Here is a 22,634-nt window from a genome sequence, read left to right on the forward strand (position 1 = left end):
GTTTCATCGTTTGGTATATTAGAACATCAGCGTGTACATGTTGGAATAAAGCACGATTTACTTCTTGATATTTAACACTTAAACTTATTTATGTATCCAATTATTACCTTAATATTCTGCATATATTAAACAAAAGCAAGAAACAAATGTATAAAAAGTTGCCTTATTTCTAAAGCTTTGTTTTGCGATCCTAAGGTTTTAGGGTCGATAGTCCGCTACGCCTTACATAATCATAGGTCATAATACTTCTAAAAAGATCAGATCCATATAAAGCCGATGCTTTCAAATCGGTAATTTAGCGCACTCACAACATTTTTATGTATTGTAACATTCGCAAGAAAGTACGTCAACAAAAACAAAGGTTAGTGTTATATGCAGACGCGCATAACAGTTTGAATTCAGAAAACAGATTTTTTGTGCAGATTGTGTATCACGTGATGTACAGCGGGAGGTGTATATTTTGCGGCACTATTAGAATTTGTAATGCAGATTTTTAGTGCAGATTATGATGAAACCCTATTCGTCTGCGTCAATAATGTGTCGTAGAATTGTGGTTTATAATAGCGTTATAAAAAAAGATTGAGTTCTGAATACAGATTTATAGTGCAGATTGTGTAACTTCTATTTGCATGTAAGCGTTAAAGGTAGAGGTGCACAACAGATTGAGTTCTGAATACAGATTTATAGTGCATTGTGTAACTTCTATTTACATGCTTCTATACGATCTTTGCAAGTTTTATACGCGTGGTATAGCGTTGGGGAACAAATGAGCACCTATAAATCTGTATCCAGATAACTTTCACATCGTGCTTATACGATTTAATTCTGGATTATACGAGATAGTTGCCTTTGATCTGTGTACATTGAAATGCGCGTATACGGTCTTAAGGCCCACTCTCACTATGATGCCGGTGGAGCCCCGACGCGTGATCCGGGATCTACCGGGATGAACCGGGGCTCTACCGGGATGAACCGGGGACGACAGGGATGAACCGGGGACGACCAGGGACAACTGGGGCTCCACGCTCCACCGGGTATTAAAATGTTAACCTGCGGGATGAACCGGTAGTTACCGTGAAGGACCGGCATCGATTGGCGCGGCACCGGGAACAACCGGGACGGCACCGGGAACAACCCGGACGGCACCGTTGCTCCACCGTGGCCCATACAGACTCCGGCAGAGCTACAGCAACGCCCCGGTTGTCGCCGGTGGTGCCCAGGTGGAGCCCTGGTGAATGCCGGCAGAGTCCCGGTATAGCCAGGTTCATTGGTAAACCGGCGCTCTGCCGGGACGCCACCGGCACATCGGGGCTCCGCCTGGTCATTACCGGCGACGACCGCGATTAAACCGGGGCGTTGCCGTAGTTCTGCCAGGGTCTGTTGCCATGATAGCCCCGGTGAGTCTCGGTGGAGTTACGGTAGACCGAGGCTTTGCCGGAACGCTGCCGGCTTTTACCGGGGCTCCACCTGGGCATTACCGGCGACAATCTGGGCGCTGCCGGGGCTTCACCGGGATAAACCGTAGCTTGTTCGGGGTTGACCGGGACTCTGCCACATTCAGGTTTAATAATGATGAGTATCTGTTGATCTGCATCCAGTTAACATTCAAATGCGCATATATACGGTCTTACTTGCATTACAAAGCTAAAGGAACCTTATCAATGTGCATCAAGTCGATATATTAAGGTGGCTTATTCGCAAGTAATTGTATTAAATAACTAATGACATTATATTTATCTGCGTCCATACAATGTTCGCATGGCTTGAGACGTATTAAAAAGCATTGTGGAACTTATGGACGTCTATTAATCTGCGTATAGACAACGATTACATCGTGCGTATACCATCAAACTAAGGTTGTTCACGGACCGTTTTACGTCACAACTGAATACATTTTACACTTACTCTTGCATGTTTAATTTCCATTACATGGATCGCGATTTTAATTAAAATAAAAATACTTTAGTCGCAATTAAAGCAGTATAAGAATGCATATGGATAAGGATTGCATTACTTATTTAATGCCATAAATTAAGATGTTCGTGTCGACTGAGCGCAAATGTATATGGAAAAATCCCATACAATCCCCGATTGTAACCGTATACGCGCCCTCCGAGTGCTGTCGTAACGCATGCAGATTAATAGGACTTATTAGTTTTCCGTCAAATTTAAAATCCATATATAACCTGTGAAATACACTGTGAAGGTTGTTGGCATGCAATGCATAAGGATTAATAGGGTATCACAAGTTCCCCGTTGAAATTAGATCCATAAAAGAATCTGATAGGATGCGTTGAAACGCATGCAGATTTATAGGGTTTCATTGGTTGTCCGTCGCAAGTAAACTTTATAAGAATCTTAGAAATGCCATGTGAATGTTGTCGAAACGCCAGCCGGTTTATAGGGCTTTATTATTTTTCTTTCGCAAACCAATCACATATAAAAACCTGAGATATGCCTTGTAAAGTTTATCGGACGCATGCAGATTGTTCGGGCTTCAGTAGTTATCCGTCGCATGAAACCAAAATCGGAACCTGCTCAGACTTTGGACCTGGACGCTGATGATTAGGGACTCACTACGTTTTAAATGCAATTAAGAGATTATAGCATACGGGATAAACACTTATAAATCTTCAATGCTGTCGGAACACATGCAGATTGATAGGGCTGCAATAGTTTTCCGTCGAAATCAACCACATATAATTCAAAGAATCTTCCTAGATTGTTTAGACGTAAATAAGGTGTTCATATGGCATTTAATGGAATAAAGCCCGTATAAGCATTAGTTTAATAATATCTTTTAATATAGCATAGAGACCGTATAAGAATACGGTAATGTCAACTGGGTGAGATTATAGGGCTTCATTTGTTATCAATTGCAATTTAAAAACATATTGAAACATCTGAAGATTGTACGGATGTATATAAAATTATAAATATAGTTTATTAAATAAACATCATACCATAAGCAGACAAATAATGTTTATTTAATGTTAATTAAATCAAATTCATACAATTAATAGTTGTAGTCGGCATCTAGATAGATCTGTTCCGGAGAATACACCTGCATACAAACTTAAAATACTCAATTTCTGATGACGCATACACACTGGGATATACACTCAATGACAGTCTGCTCTATACGATATGTTATGCACATCTGCACATAACATCAACCAAAAACAAACTCTGCTGAAGTGGAAATCAACAATGTAAAATTCAATTTTTTAGACTACTTTTACTTATTATATTGCTAGATACACAGCACTGTCAATTTCATTTACTTTTAACGATTTGAATGACATTATTTACTGAACACTTATTAAGAGCACGGAAGTTGTCTGCAGCCATCCACAGGAACATTTAATAAAAATTCTCTACATACTACAAATATATATACAAGGGATACAACTGTAAAATTTCCAGCATAACACCATGATCTGAACATAAGCAAAATAATTGCTTCCAACAGCAATAGTTGCACCAAATAAACAATCTAACAATAGCCAAGACATTTATCTTTCAGAATATAACTATCTTTATAGCAGTCAATGCGTAAATAGTTTTCTTTGAAACAGAAGTTTCATAAAAAACTGTAAAACTTTCGAACTCGGACAAAAGGGTGCACAACCACTTTGACATATTTTGTTCCATAATTTAATAATACTGAGCAGTTCAGCAAATTTTACCTTGTTTTATAATCCAAATATAATTTATGAATCAAAGTAGACAACTTTTATGATGGCATATAACTGCATATGTGTAAAAACACCGTAAATCTTAAATTGTTTACATTATCTATCTTCAAGCATGTGTACATGCAAGTTGTTAGTAATTTAACACGCAACGTGATTGGTTAGCTGTTTCCTGCAGTGGATAATTAACCAATCAAATCGCATGTTTGAAATACATGAAGTGTAATATCTAAAATGAATGTAGACTATTGTTATTGTGACATTGAAGTGTTTTTATATGAATTTCGAGCAAATTATCACAATTTATTGTAATTATGTTATTTTAAACTATAAACAGAAACTAGCACATGAATATGTACGTTCAAAAGGGGTTAGTTTTAAAGGAATATGGAAATTACAACTAGAATTATCAGTTTTCAGTTGTGCACACTTGTGTCGCAGTTAGGATTTTTGAGCTTTTTTGCATGAAAGGTATCGTTTTAATTTAATGAATGATCGTAGTTTAATGCCAAGTTTATTATTTTCTGAAAGATAAATGTCTCTGCTGTTGGTATACTGTTTATTTTGTGTAATTTATGCTTTTGGAAGAGATTTTTTACTTTTGTTCAGACCATGGTGTTGTGCAGGAAATTCGACAGTTGCATCCCTTGTATACTGTTATATAGTATGAAGTTTTTTTTCTTAAAGATCCCTGTGCAGCCATCGGCATCAATTTGAAACTTTCAACTATTCACCACTGCACCTAGTTTGCTATATTCCTCTTGAGTCGTGGGTAATTTTCAAGAAGATGTTAATACACTTATAAAATAGTGTTGTACATTGTAAGTCAATCTTGCGAGACGCTTTAACTTTTATTATTAGTGGGTGGAGAACTTGCGGTGATTAATTTATTTTAATGTCTTTTCTGCGTTTTTTGAGGGCGCAACGCACAAACATCAACTGCAAAATGAGAAGGAAGGTAGCAACAAAAAATGTGAACAGTCAACGAAACGAAAATACCTACCGTAATGGAAAAATAATCAGTCTTCAGCGATATAGATAATTTCTGACTCATGTGGGTAAATACCCCCACTTTCCAAAGCATGGGGGTAAATGGTCAGATTTTGCCTTGCTAAAAGGGTAATTTGCGAATTAGTAATTGTTTTTTAAAGGGGCCTTTTCACAGATTTTTGCATATTTTGAAGTTAGTCATTAAATACTTTATTTTGATAAATGTAAACTTTGGATCTTAAAAGCTTCAGTGAAAAATCAAGAATAAAATTTAAAAAAGGAAAAAAATGTAGCTCGCACTGGGGTTCGAACCAGTGACCCCCGGAGTCCTGGAGTAAAAACGCATTAGCCCTCTCGGCTATTCTGCCGAGTGTTAATGTATGAAGTATTTCATACCTTATACAAGCAATCTTCGTAGTTTCGTAAATTTAAACAATAACAAAGCTCTCCAAATTATTCAATCGTTTCGCGTTGCAATGCTTTATAATTTTTAGGTTTTTAAATCGTCAAAAGATGCATTTAATGGCTATATTAGACTATAGTAAATGTTCAATAATACTATTTCCTCACAAATATCATAACTAAAACGAAAATTTGGGAATCTGAAACCACTTTTTTCAATTTTGTCAATTTACCAAACCGTGAAAAGATCCCTTTAACTGTCATTGGTTTATAGGCTTATTAGGCGTATTAATTTTTTTAACAGACAGTCAAGCGCTCGTGTGTTTATTAAATTACATGAAGATTTCAGCATGGCTTTTTTGAAGCCAAAACAAATTACTAATCTCAAAGTAAAATTGATTATTTTTATACGGCAAAAGTTGTATCGAGTAAAAACATTGTACTGCCAATACTGAATGATTTGATTTTCTGTTTTCAAATCAAAAAGGACACACTTTAACGCTAATAAAACAACTGTTGAAAGTTGGCAAAAAAGTTTTCCGTGGCTAAAGGTGGTGAAAGCCTTTAAACCAAGGACAGTAAAAAAACAACAACACTGTTTAACATAATTAAAGTAGTGTGTCTATACCGCGGCTATATTCTTGTTTTACTTTTCGCAAATTACCCTTCAAGCAAGGCAAAATCTGACCATTTACCTCCATGCTTTGGAAAGTGGGTCAAAAATTATCTATATCACTGAGTCATCCCAGCAAAGTCATGCTACGCATCATCCTTAATCGATTGAATAGTAATGCCAAGTAACTGCTGGCTGAGGAGCAGGCTGGATTCAGAGCTTGGCGGAGCACAGTGGAACGGATCTTCAACTGCAGAATCATCGTTGAAAAGCACCTGCAACACCAACATGACCTCTTCCACAACTGCATTGACTTGAAGAAAGCTTTCGACCGCGTGTGGCATGATGGCCTATGGCATGTTATGAGAAGATTTAACATTGACAAAGGGCTGGTGCAAGTCATTCAAGAACTCTATAGAAAGACCACCAGTGCAGTACTTCCCAACGGACAGCAGGGAGACTTTGTCAGGACATTAGTGGATGCCGTCAGAGATTTATGCTCTCTCCCGTCCTGTTCAAGGATGGTACCAGTACCGCTGAGGTCTAAATTAGAAATGCTATGGCGACGGAAAGGATGGCCAGACTGAGCAGGTTTTGAGTAAGCAGTTCCATCAGCTTCCCCACCAAGTACAGGCTCTACAAGTCCCTGGTAGTCTCTATCCTACTCTACGGCAGCGAGACCATGTGGACACAGAAAGCAGGATACAGGCAAATTCAACATAAATGTCTTCAAAGACTGCTCCTCATCTCCTATACTGAGCTCAAGATCAACAAGTACGTCCGGAACATAACTGCCACACTTGTTGGTCCACAAGAGCCCTTAATGGCGATTGTCAAACAACGAAAAATTTGTCAAGGCTGTCAAAAGAAAAGCTGGATGGATAATGTAAATGAATGGCCATCCCATCTCATGGATGAATTACTCTCAGCAGTAAAGAAAAGACCTGACGCAGGAGGATTTCTGTATTGTCGTCCCTCATTTCTCCCCAACTGCAAACCAGTCAATGGATTGATGATGATATTAACCTTGCAGTATCTTCCATTTCAGTTTCATTCTGTTTCAGTAAACTGTAAACAGCATGACAAACATATTAAAGCAATATATAAATCTGATTATACACTGATCCACTGACATATAAATGAAACCATGTTTAATGTTTCCCATTTTCTTACGATAATCTTGTCAGATGTTTTAACGTAGCGAGTAAACTAAATGCCAATTTGCAAACACATGTTTCCAATACATACATCCACTTTGTAGATTACTAATAAATATATGTTGTTTATATCTTAAACATTTTATGCATCATTAAATATCATAGGCATTTCATGAATTCATTAAACATTTTTTGACATCTTGGACAAGTTCGAAAATGGTTCTGGTCTGTTGAAAATCATGGCTTCCGGGATGCGAGGCATATTTTCTTATATGGCTAAAAACCTTGTTAATCCTCTAAAACTCACATTTTTAGTACAATCTTTACAAATTTTGGTCAGTACATTTGTTCTTATGATATCTTGGGCTGCACAGAGAACAGTTCAGTCTCTTTGAATCTCAGGTGAGCAACTTTGAGCCTTTCAGGCCGTCTTGTTTTTCTGTTTATTTATGACATCATTTGGTGCATTATGACTCTTTAAGAAAAAAAAGGTATAAAATCATAACGACATTAAAACAAATATTGTGTTAACACTTTCATGCATAGATAGACATAATCCCGACTCGATCAATTCCCAAATACATCCGTATCAACCCGACTCAATTACTGCATACTTGCATCTTTTCCCGTCGCTGTTCATTACCTGATTATCCTGTAAATTCCATTAAAAAAAAAGAAAAGTCTGGTAAATATTGAGGATAATAGTGCTCAAGAATTTCAATAACACAAACATTCACCTTTTGTTTCTTAAGTAACAAATGAATTCTGACATGTGACTACAGTCTACTACTGTATTTAAAAGATTTGATGAAATAATATCCACTGGGGACGGGGGTTTCCCACTGAACATGGTAATGCCTGACATGCTGTTTGCATTTTTATAAAAGGAAAAATAGTTATACACAGACACTTTTCACATGATGTTGTACATGTTTGAAAATTTTTAAACGCTTTTTCTTTACCGTAGACAATGGAACAATATTACATGAAGCAATGTTTATAAATTTGAAGCTAGAATTTGATAATGTCGCATTGAAATTTAAGTTCCTAATTATACCTGTTTTTTCCTCATTTTTATGCCCCCGAAGGAGGGCATATGGTGATTGCACTGTCCATCCGTCTGTCAGTCATACTTTGCGTTTAGGTTCCGAAAAAGGCTCATAACTTCTACATTGTGTATGTCCCTTCAGATGTAACATTCATATGTGGTATGCATGTGTATATGGACAAGGCCCGTCAATACGCACACAAATTTTGACCTTGATGTTGAACTTAGGGTTCGCCTTTAGGTTTCGAAAAATGTGTTTAGTTTTTGAAAAATGCTCATAACTTCTATCAAAGCGTTTATTGGGGGCATATGTCATCCTATGTAGACAGCTCTTGTTTAAACATGTATTTATCTATAAAAAAAATCACTGGAAATAGTTCTCTACCGATAGTAGGTCACCTTACAATAAAACTGGATTTTTATTTAACACAACTTTTATCAAATATTTTGCTATTTATTTTGTGTAATGATATGTATAGACCAGAGTTTAAGTTTGTATTCAGGGCTTTTTGTCTTGATTTGGGGAAGGGGCCTGGCCTTCAATTTTGGGGAAAAATTATCAACAAAACTGAGAAGAGGAAAAAATCTTGAATTTTGGGGATTGCATCATTTAAAATAAATTATCTGTGGGGAAGGGGCCTTTCTCTTAGGAGTAGGAGGCTTTTAAAGGCTAAAGAATGGGACAAAACCTGGGATTCTGAATGTGAGTTATTTCAGCTAAGATCTGATCTACATGTAGGCTTATATTTCCTTCCAGGATTGCTTTTTATCCCCTGCTAAAGGCGGGGTAATATAGAATTGGCTTAGTCCATCCGTCAGTCAGTCTGTAATTCCGTCAGTCCGTCTGTAACAAAACTTTTGATGGCTGTATCTCAGATACCATACAAGACTTCAACATGAAACTTCATGGGCGTATTAATATCAATGAAAAGAAGTGCCATGCACAAATAAGAGTTAATGCTCTTTGGTTTTTTTGTATTGTGGAACTTTTCAAGGCCATATCTCAGATACACTACAAGATTTCAATATGAAACTGCATGGGTGTATAGATATCAATCTGGAGAATTTCAATCCTGAATTAATTGATTTGGGGAAGGGGCCTGGCTTTCAATTTTGGGGAAAAAATTATCAACAAAACAGAGAGGTTAACCTGTGACTAGTGAGAGGAAAAAAAACACTCTTTCATGAACCAACAATGTCTTAATGGCATGTATGATGCAGTGCCTTCTAAGCTAATTTATGCATCCCCATATATATTGCCATTTCAGGCAACTGTTATGGAGAGGATTGAAGTCCTAAACCCTAAAAGAGAGTTTTGTTTGTGTCACTCTCATGTTCTGCTCTGGTAAACTTCCATGACCCAAAAAACTAATAGAACAAGGACAAATTTCTTAATATCATTTATTTTGGTGCAAGCTTTTCTGATAATGACACAATGAAACAGTGTTATGAAAGAAAAATGATGTGTTTGATAACAAACCAAATAGCTTGACCTTTTAAATAGCCTCAAAATTGATCAAAATATTTTTAGCTTGACTATTATAAATTAAATATATGTAGTGGAGCTATCCTACTCACCCCGGCGTCAGCGTTACCGTAAGCGTTGGAATGATAAAGTTTGCGTACCACCTCAAATATTTCCTATGTCCTTTGACATATTGCTTTTATATTTTTCATGTTTCTTTTCCAACATGACCCCAATCTATAAACAAGAGCAGACACCTGTATCAAGCATTTTGTAAGAATTATGGTCCTTTTTATGTCCCCCACCACTATAGTGGGGGACATATTGTTTTTGCCCTGTCTGTTGGTTGGTTTGTGTGTTTGTTTGTTTGCTCCAACTGTAACATTTGTCATAACTTTTGCAATATTGAAGATAGCAACTTCATATTTGGCATGCATGTGTATCTCATGGAGCTGCACATTTTGAGTGGTGAAAAGTCAAGGTCAAGGTCATCCTTCAAGGTCAAAGGTCAAATATATGGGTCAAAATTGTCATTTAATGTACACTTGCAATATTGAAGAGGGCAACTTGATATTTGGCATGCATGTGTATCTCATTCAGCTGCACATTTTGAATGGTGAAAGGTGAAGGTCATCCTTCAAGGTCAAAGGTCAAATAGATGGGGACATAGTGTTTCACAAACACATCGCTTGTTTCACTTAGAATATGCATATTATTGATAAATCTATGTTAAAGTTTGCGTACCACCTCACCTCCTTTGACATATTGCTTTCATACTTTGCATACTTCTTTACCAACATGATCCCAATCTAAAAACAAGAGCAGACAGCTGTATCAAGCAGAATTATGGCCCCTTTTATATGTAGATAATTGAACATAAGGTTAAAGCGAGAGTATGTGATTTTTTATATGTGTTAAATTGTAATATATTTATAAAATATTTTACAATAACACAAAATAGGCAAGAAAAATGATACATTAAAGACGAATTTCATAAAATGCAGCAAAGACAAATTAGTGCATTTAGCCAATTGTGATGTACATATTTTCCTACAATAACTGAAGCATTCGTCTTTTTATTAGGACAAGAGTTAGTGTTCGTGTGTCGTATGAATATATATTGTTGCAAGAATTTAAAATGAACCGTTAAACTGAGTTTAGATTCACATCTAACATGCATGATATACATGCTGGCGAATTCGACTGTACAGCCTTTTTCGATTCCAGAATTAAATGTCTGGCTTATTTCGCATTTTTCGACACATGTTCTTTTTAACTTTTTTTAAAATTGATATTGAAATATATATATTATATTGAGTTTTTTTTCAAATTTTATATAAATTCATTAATAATTGTCAAAATCGTATCTCGCTTTAAGTTTTGTGTTTTGGTCCATTTTACTCCTAAAGTATCATAGCTATTGCTTTCAGACTTAGAGAACTCGCTAACTATCGTAAGGGGACTGTACAGGGCAAGTTGCATAACTCTGTTTGGCTTTTTAACGGAATTATGGCCCTTTTTTGTCTAAGTAACTTTGAATATTTTGTTAAATTTTTGTGTTTAGATCCACTTCTTCTAAAGTATAAAGGCTATTGCTTTCAAACTTCAAATACTTTTTTACTATCATGATGGTACTGTACCTGGCAAGTTGAATTTGACCTTGACTTTTGAATGACTTTGACTCTCAAGGTCAAATTAACAAATTGTGCTTAAATTGCCATAACTTCTTTATTTATGATCAAATTCACACTTACCTGACATACCACAATGGACTCCACCCAAACCATCCCCCACGCTCAACCCCAGAATCCCCCCCTCAAACAAAAAAAATACTTTTTTTTATTATTTTTGAAAGATCATCTATTAAATAACCACATACCCACATTATACCACCCTCTCCATGATGGCTTACTTTATACTGTCAAGCACTCGAATAGTCGAGCGCCCTGTCCTCTGACAGCTCTTGTTTATAATGTAAGAAAAAATATTTTCCATAACCAATTACCCACCCTTCATGTTTGATTGGAAACAAACATCATTTGCATTTCTGCATAAACCATTTGGAACTTCAATATGAAATTATTTTCTTTAAATTGTCCCCTTTCTATAAAGATGCATCCTGGAAAGACTGCGCTATGGGGTTTGATATATGTCACGCTGACGTTTATTGTGTTCGGAGCACCACCTAGAGTTGTGGAGATGAAAGCAGCAGAGGCAGATGTCAAACTGTCAGAAGATGATCTTAAACCTCCTGACCATCTGGATGCTGTTAAGCTAGAGCAGGATGGCATGATTAATAAGGTTTGTGGGGAATAAACCAAGTTTGTAATAATCTATTAGTTATGTAATTATGAACTAGCTATATGTGTAAAGATGAACTACCGGTAGGTTTTTAGTAATCAATTAGGTGTATAATTACTAACTTTCTAGATGTGTGATGTTGAACTAGGTTTGTAGTCATAAATAGGTGCACTGTTATTTACTAGATTTGTGATGATGAACAAAATTTGTTATGATTAATTAGATTTTTATTAACTTAATTTTTGTTGATAGACTACTTTGTAATGATGAACAAGATATTTGATGATAAACTAGATGTGTGATAATGAACTACATGTGTGATGAACTAGATGTGTGATGATGAACTAGATGTGTGATAATAAACTTGATGTATGATTAACTAGATGTGTTTTGATGAACTACATGTGTGATGATGAACTAGATGTGTGATGATGAACTAGACGTGTGATGATGACCTAGATGTGTAATGATGAACTAGATGTGTGACGATGAACTAGATGTGTGATAATGGACTAGATGTGTGATGATGAACTACATGTGTGATGATGAACTAGATATGTGATGATGAACTAGATATGTGATGATGAACTAGATGTGTGATGATGAACTAGATGTGTGATGATGAACTAGATATGTGATGATGAACTAGATGTGTGATTATGAACTAGATATGTGATGATGAAATAGATATGTGATGATGAACTTGATGTGTGATGATGAACTAGATGTGTGATGATGAACTAGATGTGTGATGATGAACTAGATATGTGATGATGAACTAGATGTGTGATGATGAACTAGATGAGTGATGATGAACTAGATGTGTGATGATGAACTAGATGTGTGATGATGAACTAGATGAGTGATGATGACCTACATGAGTGATAATGAACTAGATGTGTGATGATGAACTAGATGTGTGATGATGAACTAGATATGTGATAATGAACTAGATATGGTATGATGAACAAGATGTGTGTTGATGAACTAGATATGTGATGATGAACTAGATATGTGATGATGAACAAAATGTGTGATGATAAACTAGATGTTTGATGATGAACTAGATATGTGATGCTGAACTACATGTGTGATGATGAACTAGATGTGTGATGATGAACTAGATGTGTGATTATGAACTAGATATGTGATGATGAAATAGATATGCGATGATGAACTTGATGTGTGATGATGAACTAGATGTGTGATGATGAACTAGATATGTGATGATGAACAAAATGTGTGATGATGAAATAGATGTTTGATGATGAACTAGATATGTGATGCTGAACTACATGTGTGATGATGAACTAGATATGTGATGATGAACTAGATGTGTGATTATGAACTAGATATGTGATGATGAAATAGATATGTGATGATGAACTTGATGTGTGATGATGAACTAGATGTGTGATGATGAACTAGATATGTGATGATGAACAAAATGTGTGATGATGAAATAGATGAGTGATGATGAACTACATGTGTGATGATGAACTAGATGAGTGATGGTGAACTAGATGTGTGATGATGAACTAGATGAGTGATGATGAACTAGATGAGTGATGATGAACTACATGTGTGATGATGAACTAGATGTGTGATGATGAACTAGATGAGTGATGATGAACTAGATGAGTGATGATGAACTAGATGAGTGATGAGGAACTACATGTGTGATGATGAACTAGATGTGTGATGATGAACTAGATGAGTGATGATGAACTAGATATGTGATGATGAACTAGATGAGTGATGATGAACTACATGTGTGATGATGAACTAGATGTGTGATGATGAACTAGATGAGTGATGATGAACTAGATATGTGATGATGAACAAAATGTGTGATGATAAACTAGATGTTTGATGATGAACTAGATATGTGATGCTGAACTACATGTGTGATGATGAACTAGATGTGTGATGATGAACTAGATATGTGATGATGAACAAAATGTGTGATGATGAAATAGATGAGTGATGATGAACTACATGTGTGATGATGAACTAGATGAGTGATGATGAACTACATGAGTGATGATGAACTAGATGAGTGATGATGAACTACATGTGTGATGATGAACTAGATGTTTGATGATGAACTAGATGAGTGATGATGAACTAGATGAGTGATGATGAACTACATGTGTGATGATGAAATAGATGTGTGATGATAAACTAGATGTGTGATGATGAACTAGATGTGTGATGATGAACAAGATGTGTGATGCTGAACTAGATGTGTGATGATTAATAACTAGATATGTGATGATGAACTACATATGTGAAGATGAACTACATGTGTGATGAACTAGATGTGTTTTGATGAAATTGATGTGAGTTGATGAACTGCATGTGTGATTACAAACTAGATGTGTGATGATTAACTAGGTGTTGATGATGAACTACATCTGTGATGTTGAATTAGATGTGTGGTGATTAACTACATGTGTTAAAATAAACTACTAGATGTGTGATGATGAATAAGGTGTTAAATGATGAACTAGATGTGTGATGATTAACTAGATGTGTGATGATGTACTAGACATGTGATGATGAACTAGATGTGTGATGATGAACAAGATGTGTGATGATGAACTAGATGTGTGTTGATGAACTAGATGTGTGATGATGAACTTGATTTGTGATGATGAACTAGATGTGTGATGATGAACTAGATGTGTGATGATGAACTTGATGTGTGATGGTTCACTACACTTATGCAGATTAACTAAGTTTGTAATGATAAATTAGATTTATGATTATATTACCTGGTACTGTTGTTTGATACACACTACCATGCTTGTGAAGATGAGCTTTAATTGTGGTAATGAGCTATTTTGTTTTTATGCACTTGGTTTGTGATGATGACATTTTTATTTGATTATGAATCTTGTTTTTAACAATGAGCTTTGTTTTGATTATCTTGGATTTTGTGATTTATTTGATTCTTATGCCCCCTTTAGGGTGGTGTAAAGCTGTAGAACTGTCTGTCAGTCAGTATGTCAGTCTGTCGGTCTGTCCGAAAAAAAAATTCATGTTGGCCATAGCTTTTGCAATATTGAAGATATCAACTTGATATTTGGCATGCATGTGTATCTCATGAAGCTTCACATTTTGAATGGTGGAAGTTCATGGTCAAGGTCATCCTTCAAGGGCAAAGGTCAAATTTATATATATATATATTTCAAAGCGGCGCAGTAGGGGGCATTGTGTTTCTGACGAACACATCTCTTGTTTGTGATAAACTTGTTTTGTTTTTTTAAGAACTAGTTTTTTATGCTCCCGGTAGGGTGGCATATAGCAGTTGAACTGTCCGTCAGTCAGTCAGTGTGTCAGTCTGTCTGTCCGTCTGAAAACTTGAATGGCCATAACTTTGTCAATATTGAACATAGCAACTTGATATTTGGCATACTTGTGCATCTCATGGAGCTGCACATTTTGAGTGGTAAAAGGTGAAGGTCAAGGTCATTCTTCAAGGTCAAATGTCAATATATGGCGCCTGTCCGTCCGAAAACTTAAACATTGGCCATAACTTTTTATGCCCCCGGTAGGGTGGTATATAGCAGTTGAGCTGTCCGTCAGTCAGTATGACAGTATGTGTGTATGTCAGTCTGTCCGTCTGTCGGAAAAAAAAACTTTAACGTTGGCCATTACTTTTTCAATATTGAAGATAGGACCTTGATATTTGGCATGCATGTGTATCTCATTAAGCTGCACATTTTGAATGGTGGAAGTTCAAGGTCAAGGTCATTCTTCAAGGTCAAAGGTGAAAAAAATTAATCAAAGCAGCATTCTCATGAAGGTGCACATTTTGGGTGGTGGCAGTTCAAGGTCAAGGATAAAGGTAAACAATTTTTTTTTCAAGCAGCGTTCTCATAAAGCTGCACATTTGAGTGGTGGAAGTTCAAGGTCAAGGTCATCCTTCAAGGTCAAAGGTAAAAAAATAAAAATAAAAATTTCAAAGCGGCGCAATAGGGGCATTGTGTTTCTGACGAACACATCTCTTGTTCAATATTTAAGATAGCAACTTGATATTTTGCATGCATGTGTATCTTATAGAGCTGCACATTTTGAGTAGTGAAAGGTGAAGGTCAATGTCATCCTTCAATGTCAAATGTCAAATATATGGCTTCTGTCCGTCCATCCAAAAACATTGGTTACCACTTTTTCAATATTGAAGATAGCAACTTGATATTTGACATGCATGTGCATCTCATGGAGTTGCACATTTTTAGTGGTGAAAGGTTAAGGTCAAGGTCATCCTTCAAGGTGAAAGGTCAAGGTCAAAGGTCAAATTTTCCAATGTTGAAGATAGCAACTTGATATTAAGCATGCATGTGTATCTCATGGAGCTGTGCATTTTGAGTGGTGAAAGGTCAAGGTCATCCTTCAAGGTCAAGGTCTAAGGTCAAATTTTACATATTGAAGATAGCAACTCAATATTATGCATGCATGCATATCTCATGGAGCTGAACATTTTGAGTGGTTAAAGGTCAAGGTCATCCTTCAAGGTCAAAGGTCCAATTTTGCAATATTGAAGATGGCAACTCCATATTTGGCATGCATGCGTTTCTCATGGAGCTGCACATTTTGAGTAGTGAAAGGTCATGGTCAAAGGTCAAATTTTGCAATATTGAAGATATCAACTTGATATTTGGCATGCATGCGTATCACATCGAGCTGCACATTTTGAGTGGTGAAAGGTCAAAGTCAAGGTCATCCATCAAGGTCAAAGGTCAAAATTTTGCAATATTGAAGATAGCAACTTGATATTTGGCATGCATGTGTATCTCATGGAGCTGCACATTTTGAGTAGTGAAAGGTCAAGGTCATCCTTCAAGGTCAAGGTCAGAGGTCAAATTTTGCAATATTAAAGATAGCAACTCAATATTTGGCATGCATGCGTATCTCATGGAACTGCACATTTTGAGTGGTTGAAGGTCATAGTCATCCTTTAAGGTCAAAGGTCCAATTTTACAATATTGAAGATGGCAACTCCATATTTGGCATGCATGCGTATCTCATGGAGCTGCACATTTTGAGTAGTGAAAGGTCAAGGTTAAAGGTAAAATATATGGCTTCAAAGCGGCGCAGTAGGGGGCATTGTGTTTCACGAACACAGCTCTTGTTGACAACTAATTATGTGGTTTTGAAGTCAGAATGAAAACTTGACGCATTTACTTTACTTTTGGCACTTTTTATCTTTTTTTAACAGGTTTTTGAGATGTAACAGTATTACCCTATTAGTCTTATTTGTGCTTGAATCATGATGAGCCAACCTTTATGTTTCAGGATTTCCATAAAGAAGTATTCCTGGGAAATCACGAAGAGATTGACGATGATCAACCAGAGATTGCAGAAGGAAAGCTCAAAGAAATTTTCATGAAGTACGCAACTATTGTTTTTACATTGTTTGGAATCTGTTGAGAAACTTTTAATGAGATTTTTAAAATAAATTTATAGTCCTTTTGCCTTCAAATACACTTTTGGTCAGGGTCAATGAGAAAAAAAAATTAATAATTTGATATGGTAGAGGGTGTCCAAAAAGACCTAAAAGGATAATTTACAGGAATTAATGACAAAGACAATAGGGATCTGTGTTTGAAAAAAAAGCGACCCAATTTTTGTTATGGAAACTTGTTATGGTCTTAGAAAAACTATTTTTGTGAGTATTACCTATAAACTCTATACTGTATATTCTAACAAGATTGTAGAATTATTTATTGGCAACCAACAAAATTATCAAAGTAAAGCTACTGATACACAAGGTGTAATCGCTTCTCTTAAACAATGAAAAATGTTGGGGGGGAATATGTGGCGCAAAGGGTTGCAGATGAGACAGCACAGTCCAATAATTGACTACACTTTCACTGAGACGGCAGCATTCTCGTTTCATAGACACTTCTTTACAGAACAAATTTCATTGACAAGGAAAGTGTTGGTCGTCCCTCTTAATCCTGTGCAAACTGCACAGGATTATCTTGGAGAGTACATTATGCGCATGCATTAAGCCCTTTTTTCCCAGAGCACAACACAATTTATTTGAATTTTAGGATAGATGCAGACTTTAATGATAAGCTGTGCGTGCCAGAGGTGGCTGAGTGGATTCACATCAAGACCCAGGAACATTTTGATGAGGGGATGAGGGACAATGAACACATCTTCAAACATATGGACCCGGATGGGGATGGTACGTCTTAGTTGAAACCATTTCATTTTATCTTGATTATTTCGAAAGCCTAAGGCAATCATTATTGTTACTGCGTGGTGAAAAAAATCTTTACCTCTTTCATATCCATCATGACGAGCTTGTAGTCTGTTAGAAAATCAATATATTAAATTAAAAGCTTTCTTACAAGATTCAAGTTTTAAAGGCTTCAGTTCCAATCCTAAGATACTGATGAGCAGCAAACTGCATTAAACCTGCTAGTAACTTGCAGGCTGTTCTGGTTTGATGCTGGTTGCATAAATATAGCCATTTTACTTTGCTTCTTAGCGGGAAAGGGTTAAAATTACCCATTGATAAATGTTTCTGATTTTACAGGTCTGGTAGACTGGAAGGAATACTACATGCACTTTATGCTTGCCAAGGGCTACTCGGCTGACAAGGCAAAGAAGCATGTCGAGGATTATGACATTGAGATGGACCAAAAGGGTACGTAACTCTGCCTCAAAAGGGTATGTAACTCGGCCTCAAAAGGGTACCTAACTCTGCCTACACCCATATTGACAAAACAATTAATAGACTGTAGTCCAAGAAGAAGGAATATTCTTCACATTGGCATATTCAATAGTAGCTTAAATTAAGAGTAAAACTTGGCATTCACCAATTCTGTCTGTGTAATTATTTATATAGATTATTTTTCTAATGGCATTATTACTATTGGGGGCCTGTAGGCCTGTATTTATTCAAATGCTGAACATCTTTTTCTTTGTTCAAAGTCTTGTCTTCATTAACAAGTCTAAGAATGGGTTGGTGAATATGGGCCCACAGGTTTTGAATTATAAGGGAATATAACTCTGCTTAGCCTTAAAATATAACAGAATACAACTCTGTTTAGCCTTAAAATATAAGGGAATAGAACTCTGCTTAACCTTAAAATATGAGGGAAGGTTACTCTGCTTAGCCTTAAAATATAAGGGATTACAACTCTGCTTAGCCTTAAAATATAAGAGAATACAAGTCTGCTTAGCCTTAAAATATAAGAGAATACAACTCTGCTTAGCCTTAAAATATAAGGGAATACAACTCTGCTTAGCCTTAAAATATAAGGGAATACAACTCTGCTTAGCCTTAAAATATAAGGTAACATAACTTTGCTTAGCCTTAAAATATAAGGGAATATAACTCTGCTTAGCCTTAAAATATAAGGGAATACAACTCTGCTTAGCCTTAAAATATAAGGGAATACAACTCTGCTTAGCCTTAAAATCTAAGGGAATACAACTCTGCTTAGCCTTAAAATATAAGGGAAGATAACTTTGCTTAGCCTTAAAATCTAAAGGAATACAACTCTGCTTAGCCTTAAAATCTAAGGGAATACAACTCTGCTTAGCCTTAAAATATATGGGATTACAACTCTGCTTAGCCTTAAAATATAAGGGAAGATAACTTGCTTAGCCTAAAAATATAAGGGAAGATTACTCTGCTTAGCCTTAAAATATAAGGGAAGATTACTCCGCTTGACTTGTGACTATCAGCTTTTATTACCCAACATATGAATATATTCTGCAATTAACTTGTTGACATACAATGAATGAAGAAATCACATAATTGTTTGCTATTGTGTGTACAGACTGTATGAATTGCAATTTTGGCTAAATTACTTCTTACCAAGTTAAGTTAATTAAATGTTGCTTTGATTTTTGGAAAATTACAGAGAAGGACCAGTTGATAAGATACAAGTTTAAATGGACCGATGCAGATATCGACCCCACAGACAACAAACTGTCCAAGAAAGAATTCCTGGCATTCAGACATCCTGAGCAGAGCGAACAAGCAATGTCCAATATGGTGAAAACCATTATGCATTCCCTGGGTAGGCACTTTATTACTGATATAATGAAAACTGTGTTTGGACTAGCTAGGCACTCTGTTATTGGCGGTCAGAAAAACCATACTGGAATCACCCAGTAGGCACTCTGTTACTGGCATTGTAAAAAATCATACTAGAATGACCTGGTAGGCACTCTGTTTCTGGCATTGTTAAACACTATGATGTAATCATTGGGTATGCAGTCTAGTACGATTATTGTGAATACCATACCAGAATCACTGGGTGGACACTGTCCTGATGAAAACCATTCTGAAAACACTGGATAGGCACTTTGTTACTAACCTGGTGAAAAATCAAACTAAAACCCCTGGATGGGAACTCCATTATTGTTTAACCATTTTATTAAACAATCATTTTAAAATGATTTTTCCTATCAGACCAAGAAGGGGGTCATGGAAAACTGAGGTGTTCACTTAAAAATTTGCAATAGAAGACAAACTGCCTTTGTATAGAACCTCATTTTGAATTGGAACGCCCATTTCAGACCGAAACGAGGATGGTGTGCTAACAGAAGAAGAGTTTACGTTGCTGCCACCCGGTGTTGTGGAAGACGAGGGACAAAAACAACTTGACGTTCAGTGGCAGGATGAGAGGCGTGAAGAGTTCCGGAGCCGGATTGATGCTGACCATGATGGCAATGTGACCTCCAATGACTTGATGGTAAGAGTTTGCAATGTGACCTCCAATGACTTGATGGTAAGAGTTGGCAATGTGACCTCCAATGACTTGATGGTAAGAGTTGGCAATGTGACCTCCAATGACTTGATGGTAAGAGATGGCAATGTGATCTCCAATTACTTCATGGTAAGAGTTGACAATGTGACCTCCAATGACTTGATGGTAAGAGTTGGCAATGTGACCTCCAATGACTTGATGGTAAGAGTTAACCCTGTGACTTCCAATGACTTGATGGTAAGAGTTGACAATGTAACTTCCTATGACTTGATGGTAAGAGTTGACAATGTAACTTCCTATGACTTGATGGTAAGAGTTGGCCGTGTGACTTCCAATGACTTGATGGTAAGAGTTGGCAATGTGACCTCCAATGACTTGATGGTAAGAGTTGACAATGTGACCTCCAATTACTTGATGGTAAGAGTTGGCAATGTGACCTCCAATTACTTGATGGTAAGAGTTGACAATGTGACCTCCAATTACTTGATGGTTAGAGTTGACAATGTGACCTCCAGTGACTTGATGGTAAGAGTTGGCAATGTGACCTCCAATGACTTGATGGTAAGAGTTGGCCGTGTGACTTCCAATGACTTGATGGTAAGAGTTGACAATGTGAGCTCCAATGACTTGATGGTAAGAGTTGACAATGTGACTTCCAATAACTTAATGGTAAGAGTTGACAATGTGACCTCCAATGACTTGATGGTAAGAGTTGGCAATGTGACCTCCAATGACTTGATGGTAAGAGTTGGCAATGTGACCTCCAATGACTTGATGGTAAGAGTTGACAATGTGACCTCCAATTACTTCATGGTAAGAGTTGGCAATGTGACCTCCAATGACTTGATGGTAAGAGTTGGCAATGTGACCTCCAATGACTTGATGGTAAGAGATGGCAATGTGACCTCCAATTACTTCATGGTAAGAGTTGGCCATGTGACCTCCAATGACTTGATGGTAAGAGTTGGCCGTGTGACTTCCAATGACTTGATGGTAAGAGATGGCAATGTGACCTCCAATTACTTCATGGTAAGAGTTGGCAATGTGACCTCCAATGACTTGATGGTAAGAGATGGCAATGTGATCTCCAATTACTTCATGGTAAGAGTTGGCAATGTGACCTCCAATGACTTGATGATAAGAGTTGGCAATGTGACCTCCAATGACTTGATGGTAAGAGTTGGCAATGTGAGCTCCAATGACTTGATGGTAAGAGTTGGCAATGTGACTTCCAATGACTTGATGGTAAGAGTTGGCAATGTGACTTCCTATGACTTGATGGTAAGAGTTGGCAATGTGACTTCCAATGACTTGATGGTAAGAGTTGGCAATGTGACCTCCAATGACTTGATGGTAAGAGTTGGCAATGTGACTTCCAATGACTTGATGGTAATAGTTGGCAATGTGACCTCCTATGACTTGATGGTAAGAGTTGGCAATGTGACTTCCTATGACTTGATGGTAAGAGTTGGCAATGTGACCTCCAATGACTTGATGATAAGAGTTGGCAATGTGACTTCCAATGACTTGATGGTAAGAGTTGGCAATGTGACTTCATATGACTTGATGGTAAGAGTTGGCAATGTGACTTCCAATGACTTGATGGTAAGAGTTGGCAATGTGACCTCCAATGACTTGATGGTAAGAGTTGGCAATGTGACTTCCAATGACTTGATGGTAAGAGTTGGCAATGTGACCTCCAATGACTTGATGATAAGAGTTGGCAATGTGACTTCCAATGACTTGATGGTAAGAGTTGGCAATGTGACCTCCTATGACTTGATGGTAAGAGTTGGCAATGTGACTTCCTATGACTTGATGGTAAGAGTTGGCAATGTGACTTCCTATGACTTGATGGTAAGAGTTGGCAATGTGACTTCCAATGACTTGTGGTAAGAGTTGGCAATGTGACTTCCTATGACTTGATGGTAAGAGATGGCAATGTGACCTTCAATGACTTGATGGTAAGAGTTGGCAATGTGACCTCCAATGACTTGATGGTAAGAGTTGGCAATGTGACTTCATGGTAATGTATATGAGGAGTGTTTTGTTGCGTGTACTTTTAGAACTAAACACAAGCATGAAAGACAGGAAACAAGATGATGAATTCGCAGTAATTGAACATAAATTATATCCTTGTTGATAATTAAGAAATACTCAGCTTGACAACAAACACCATCACACAACATTATTTGTGAATAATGATCACGAGATCTTCCTAT

At 36.8% G+C, this 22,634-nt stretch overlaps 1 protein-coding gene across 10 annotated transcripts in view; it reads left to right on the plus strand.

Moving 5' to 3' along the window:
- Positions 1-317: 317 nt before the first annotated feature.
- The window catches only part of LOC127881098 (45 kDa calcium-binding protein-like), an 85,511-nt gene continuing 63,194 nt past the window's right edge, over positions 318-22,634 (plus strand). For 9 of the 10 annotated variants that reach the window (XR_008049894.1, XR_008049890.1, XR_008049891.1 and 6 more), the window contains exons 1-8: positions 318-350; positions 3,178-3,212; positions 11,483-11,671; positions 16,973-17,067; positions 17,734-17,870; positions 18,225-18,335; positions 19,561-19,719; positions 20,222-20,397. Coding sequence is in view for 2 of the 10 variants with exons in the window: in XM_052428791.1 (XP_052284751.1) it covers positions 11,483-11,671; positions 16,973-17,067; positions 17,734-17,870; positions 18,225-18,335; positions 19,561-19,719; positions 20,222-20,397 (867 nt within the window). In the remaining 8 variants the exon portion in view is untranslated. Of the gene's footprint in view, positions 351-3,177; positions 3,213-4,493; positions 4,517-11,482; positions 11,672-16,972; positions 17,068-17,733; positions 17,871-18,224; positions 18,336-19,560; positions 19,720-20,221; positions 20,398-22,634 lie in introns of those variants that run through there. The other variant, XM_052428793.1, reaches the window with a different exon arrangement.

This window comes from Dreissena polymorpha, chromosome 5, assembly GCF_020536995.1.
Source record: "Dreissena polymorpha isolate Duluth1 chromosome 5, UMN_Dpol_1.0, whole genome shotgun sequence".
In the NCBI taxonomy this organism is placed as follows: Eukaryota; Metazoa; Mollusca; class Bivalvia; order Myida; family Dreissenidae; genus Dreissena; species Dreissena polymorpha.